Source organism: Desmodus rotundus, chromosome 2 (assembly GCF_022682495.2).
Source record: "Desmodus rotundus isolate HL8 chromosome 2, HLdesRot8A.1, whole genome shotgun sequence".
NCBI classification, from domain to species: Eukaryota; Metazoa; Chordata; class Mammalia; order Chiroptera; family Phyllostomidae; genus Desmodus; species Desmodus rotundus.
Window position 1 is genome coordinate 67,017,031 of NC_071388.1, and position 6,448 is coordinate 67,023,478.

Below are 6,448 nucleotides of genomic sequence, written 5' to 3' on the forward strand. Positions count from 1 at the left end.
CTGACGAGCTAGGGCCAGCTTGGTGAGAGTTGAACTGAATCCTCTAAGAAGTTAACACACGAAGCAGTGATTTTTCAATTGTTTGCATCTCATGGCACACATCAACTAATTTTTCAAATTCTGCAGCACACCAAAAATATATTTTTTTGCTAAAATGACCAAAAATAGGTACAATTTTGATTGATATACAAAAAAACAATAATAATAATTACCTACCCTTTTTGTTCTACCCTTTTTGCTCCAAAGTGACTTTTTAAAACAAATCAGAAGCCTATGCTTGAATATAAGGATATCTGGTATCCATCAAATGCAACAGTATCATGCGATGTGACCAATAAGATGCGACTCTATTATTTGACCTATATATTTATGGTTCAAGACAGGGCATTCACACCGGATGGCCATTGTTGTGTTGGCTGTGGTCATTGTTTTATTTGACAATTAAAGGGAAAAGGGGTCAGGTATTGAATGTTTTAAAAATTCCTGCAGCACTAATGATTAAAAATCACTGACATAAAGTGTCACTTCTTAGGAAGTAGTACAGCAGGTGCCAGAACTTAAACAAAACAAAAATGCTCCATCAAGTCATTTTAAGGCACTTTCAAAATGAGAAGAGGTCACAGACCCTTGCCCACCACTGTAGAAAACTGAGGACTTGCTCCAGAATCAGTGCAGATCTCAGCTGCATATATAAAACAGAATGCCAGGTGCATCTCGCTATCTTCAAATTTTTCCCTACCTTCTAGAATCATTGACATTTGACTTTCTTCCCAGCCCACCACTTAGCCAGGCACAGAGAAAAAAACAGTGCACCATTCAGCTATGATATAAAACTTCTGTGATGTGAGAATCAATTTTTGGTGTGGTTACTTATAACACTGAATCCAAACTATTTTTCTAATTCTGATTAGATACCAATGTAAGAGCTATTTTTATTTCTAAGAAAATAGAGATGTTCACTGTAATTATAATACTTAAACACTTGGGCTCACAAAAGCCTCTCCTCCCATTCTTGGGCACTCGATTTGACCTGAGGCTCTCTCAAATTGTGTATTCCTTCAGTGATTAAACCTCTAATCTCTGTGGAGTATGAAAGGATCTAATTAATAATGATTTTCTTGATTTTCTCTGGTTATCTTTAGCTCTTTATTTGAATACATATTCCCTTTCCCCAGACTGTCACACGTAACCTCGAGGTACCTACTGCTTCTTCTCTTTCCATCCACCCTAGCATTTCCAACATTTTTAGCTTCAGGTGAGCTGACCTAAGACTCAATAGTATGGAAAAGAGAAAGTGTCAGAAGACATTCATTCAGTCATTTGCTCATTCAAATACTACACTGTTTGCTCTAAGCCAGGCATGGTTCTACAGACTGAGAACACAACAGTGAACAAAAAATAAAGATCCCACCAATGAGACCAAACAATCTAGTGGAGGACACAAACGAGCAGAAAGACAACCACACTGCAGCCGATGGCATCCTTAGGATGGGAGTATTCAAGTTGGAAGACAAGCGGTGGGAAGAGGTTTAAGAATGAGAAGTTAGGGAAGGCATATAATAAATCTTCAAGCTGTATCCTGCAACATGTACAGAGATTTATAAGATAGAGTAAGTAAGGAGAAGAAACAGCAGGTACAAAAGTGTAGCTGGACCTATGGCTAGAACAAAACTTGCGGCATCCAAGACAGGATAACGTTCTAGCACACTTCAAACTGACATTCTTTAAACATTTTTAAAGATCTATTTTATGGGATAGAGAAAAATTACTTTCTATTAATAAAAATTAATTAAAGCAAATGGTTCACTTAATAATTCATATCCTACTAAAAGAATCACTCTTCTAATAAAGAGCAGAAAATGCTCAATTTCTTGGTCCCTCCTTCACCTTCTAATTAGTGATATTTCTGGGCCCCTGACTGCTTGTGAGCCTACACAAAATAAATGAAAATCTTCAGTCTACAGCCATACCACCCTGAATGCGTCCAATCTTGTCTGATCTCGGAAGAAATGAAAATCTTCAATACTTAAGAAACACACCTATAAAACAAATATCACGCTCCACAGGTATTCTAGTGATATTGTAGTGACCCTTACAGAAGCTCCTATACATTCCATCTGCCTCAGGCCTAGGTTTTCTTACCCTTAGGCTCCCTCTGATTGGATGATACAGAGTGAAAGGAGAGTCCAAAGAAGAGACTAAAAATGTAGACAGGGACCATATAATACAATCATGAGAAGGTATCTGCACCATACCTTAAGAGCCATGGGGAATTGTTGAGATTTGAAAGGGGGGAATTATTATGAGGCTGTTTTTGTAATTTAGACTAGAAATGCTACTAACTAACTTATGATGAAAACAGTAGAAATTTAGGGCCACATGCTTGAAAGACAGGAGCTATAATTGACTAGACTTGGAAATAAAAGGACAGGAAAAGAGTACTTAAGGATAATTCTTAAGTTTTAGACTTGAGTAGTTGATAGATAAAGATACCACACATTGAGATAAAGGGACAGACAGGTTCGGTATAAAGAACCATCAATTCAATTTTATACATGTTGAGTGTTGTTCTTATAGTATATCAGAATGAATATATTTATAAATATGTCTGAGATCAGGAGAAAGATTTGGGGTAAAGATAGATGTGGGCAGCCTCAGTACACAGATGAAACCCATGGGATGAATGAGAATGCTGGGAAAAGTATATAAAGTAGAAATACATAGAAAAGGCCCAAGGGAAGGCCCAGAGAAACTCCTATATCCAATGGTCAGAAAGAGCCTGAGAAGAAACCACCAGAGATAATGGAAGAAAAGCAAGAGCTGCAGTATCTTGGCTTTGAGGATCCAAGAAGTGGTCCCAAATGTCCAATGCTGGAGGCATCCATTGCATTACCAAGAAACCATTGTTTGTGAACTTGTTGAAAACAGTTTTAGTAAAGAAAGACTAATTTTAGATGCAGCACTTATTAGCCATGTCAACTTAAGTTAATCACCAAATCTCATGGTTCTCATCTGTAAAACAGGAAAAACAAAAATGCCCACACTTCCTACCATGCGGTTTTGTCATGAGGACTAAATTAAATTCCATAATGTATGTAAAAGTATTATATAAACTTTAAACACAGGGTATAGACAAGTGTGATTGCAACTGTGTTATTTTTCAGGCCATCCAGGAATATCAATTCTCTCTTCCACTCACATGGCTCAGAAGTCACATTTGACTTGCATTGGCCAATACAATGTATTAGCAGAAGTGACTCAGGCTAAAGTGGTGAGAAACAATGCATTGTACATGTTCTCTGTTTTTCGCAACTGACGTTGTAAAAACATGTTTCAAAACAAAGCCTTCATCAGCCTAGACTGCTATGAGGAGAGTCCTATAGATAGATGCCTCAAGTTGGCATGTTATATGGGGACAATTAAATGTTGTAGTTTTAAAACAGGAAGATGTTGCAATTATGATCATAGCAACTAACTGCAGTGTAAATAACAGGTAAAAAAACAACAACAACAGAGAGCTGCAAGGATAATTCCATCTTAGGAGGTAATCAATGAGACATTATAAAGTCTGTCACTCTAATGTACTAATTTTTTATTATGGCACAGAGTTATTCACTAATCCTCACACTTGAATCAACATTGTTACAGTTACATAAAAAGTAAACAAGAATAACAGAATTTCTAATGAAGGTATGTTGAGGGAAGGATGAGATGGTCCCCCAATGAGAAGAAACTGCCTCCCTCCCCTCACCATTCTTATATATTGTTTGTACTCCAAATTTTCTTCAATTCTTGGTAATCATACTTTGCACCCAAATGTTTGTATATTTGTGCTATGCCAAAGTCATACTGCCCAGGTGAGTTATTAGAAATAAACAGAAAATAGAATAAGTAACCAGAACCAAACTTTATGAAGGAGGAATTTATTCTTCAAATGTTAACAATAACAGTTACTGCTGCCAAATGCCAAATTACTATTTGAAATGCTTAAATGGAACATGTGTGCCAGAAAACAGCAGTTACTGAGAACCAAGGCCAGAAGGAGAATCCAGGTCAGAGTGCGCACAAGGACCCACTGAACCAGCTGCCTTCTCATCAAGAACACTAAATTGCCCCCACTTCTTTATTCTGATCTTTACCCCCCTGATTAGCTTTGACAAACCATGAAAGAGTATCATAACTGTTTCAATCCTGATGGATTTGAAGTGAGTTACATGAAAGAAACATTTAACTAGAGATGTTCATCTGCTTGTAATCATTTTTTAAAGGGGGGGTGGAAACACACAAAACATTTTCACAACTCTTAAAATATCTTGTGTTATTTTACAAAGCATAGTGCCATCATTAATAAGCACATCAAAAAAGTCTGAGCACCATCTTTTGCTCTAAAATTTTTGATTATTTCTAAATCAAATCCAATCTTGAACTATGAAGACCGTGAACTGTTTCTTTGAAAGCTATATTGTAAATATTGAAAGCAAGGCTGCTGCTCCCCGTATGGGTTATATAAGGGCCCTATCATCTGAGTAACTGAGCAAAAGCTCAAGGTTACTACTCTGAGGATGGCTCATTCATTAGGATATATAAACTCTGGAATGAAATGTTATATTCAACTTTGTGTCCCTTAGGGATTCTTTAATAAACAGTTGCTGAATTGAATACAGGTAGTAAGTCACAACGTTAGGTCATGAACCTAAGATATAAAAAAACAAAACAAAACCCAAAAACCTTTATCAACCTTATTCCATTAACCCCCCGTGTAGCTGCTTCTTTCCAGTAACTAGCTATTTTGTTTCTTGAATACTTGACTATATATATATTTACGCGTGTGCATGTACATGTGTGTGTGTATGGATATATATACACATTCTGTTGCCATAATCCTTTTCATTCCCAAGTGGCTCAGCTAAAAGGGCAGGAACTCAGGGGCAGAACATTAAATCACAACGTGCTTATCTCATAAATGGAACTACTGTAACTAGTATAGCAACTATTATAATCTCAAAAACTATACTTTCAAAGTTGAGCTATCCCAGCACTACTATCCCAGCAACTTGATTTTGTAGTAAACCAATTTACTACAGCGTAACAGAGAAGCTAAAGCTAAAGCATCCTAAATCGCCCTCTAGAAGTGTGACTTTCTTGGCTTTCTCCTTCTGCAGCCCGGCAATGACAAACAGGTGCAAGTTGCTGAACAGTTTACTCATCAACGTTTGGGAGTGAGAGGTTGACCAAGATTGGCCTAATCTTCTCTGAGAGTGGGGTGATAACAAAACAAAAGCTGCCAGAAAGAATCCTGTTAGATATAAAAATCACAGTATTTGCTATGAAATAAACCAGAAAAAATTTAAAGTGCAATTACACACGCGGGTGTTCAGCACACGCTGATTCACAGGATCCCCTCGGTACCACGTGGTTGCCTCCCTCCCCTGCAGCACCGGAGGAAAGGAGTACTAGGAGCCAAAGCACGTACTCAATGGCGCAAAACCACTGACTCCAAGGGAGGGGAGAGAGGAAGAGAAAAGTGAATTCCGCTCTTCTCCGTCCAGGTCGCGGGGCCACAGGCGTCAACCTAACAACTCCGGAAACCACAGGACCGAGTTTCCAGAAAGAACCTCAAGCCCACCCTCCGAAGGTGCCAACTTCCAAGACCAGAGGCGGGACCGCGAGGGGTGGGGCGGAGGCCGGGGGAGGGTGGGGCCACGCGCCCGGGAGCGGAGGGGGAGGCCCCAACCCTGAGCATGCGCGTGGGGGGAGGCCTGCCCCGCTCTGAGGAATGGGGGCGGGGGGAGAGGGGGAGCCCCGACGGACTTAGGTGGTACCTGCGCTGGAAGTCCAGGGCGAAGGGCTTCAGGTACGGGTCAACCTCTAGTAGTCTGGCTAGGTCGGGCACGTCCGCCAGGGCAGCGGCCAGCGCCTCCTCAGAGCCGTCCGCCGGAGCCGCCATCTTCCGCCGCAGCCCGCGCAGCAGAGGCCCGAGAGGGTCGAGTGCACCCCGAGCTGGAAAGGGCGCTGGAGCCGGGAGAACGGCGAGGGCGGAGCCGCGGGACGCTGAGGGCAGCCGCGGCGACCCACGGCCCTTTATAGCCTGAGAGAATACCCGCTTGCCCCCCTTCTCGCCCCGCTGGGGGGAGGAGCGGGGCCCACGGTTCTGCCGGAGCGCACGTCCCGAGAGGAAGGAGGTGCCTCGGCCCCCTGGGTCTTGCCACGCGACTCACCTGGAGGCCGCGGAGACCTGCCTCTTCCTCCCCCAACCTCTTGGCCCCGCCAGGCCGATCCCACCCGAGGAGACGGTCCGAGGGGACGTAACTCAGACCCGACCCAGTCTGGGCTCTGGGGCAGGTCCTCCGCTTTTCTTCTTTAGACAGCTCCCAGGGGCTGCACCCCACAGAGGCTTCTGTGGTTTTATCGGGAGGGAACTTCTCAAAGTTCTTAGAATTTACTTAAG

General features: G+C 41.9%; 1 protein-coding gene across 1 annotated transcript in view; it reads right to left on the reverse strand.

The window, feature by feature from the left end:
* Positions 1–6,193, reverse strand: part of GBE1 (1,4-alpha-glucan branching enzyme 1) — a 260,412-nt gene extending 254,219 nt beyond the window's left edge. The window contains exon 1 of the mRNA XM_053918274.1: positions 5,823–6,193. Coding sequence (XP_053774249.1) covers positions 5,823–5,947 — 125 coding nt within the window. The 5' untranslated portion in view covers positions 5,948–6,193. The remainder of the gene's footprint in view (positions 1–5,822) is intronic.
* Between the last annotated feature and the right edge of the window lie 255 nt (positions 6,194–6,448).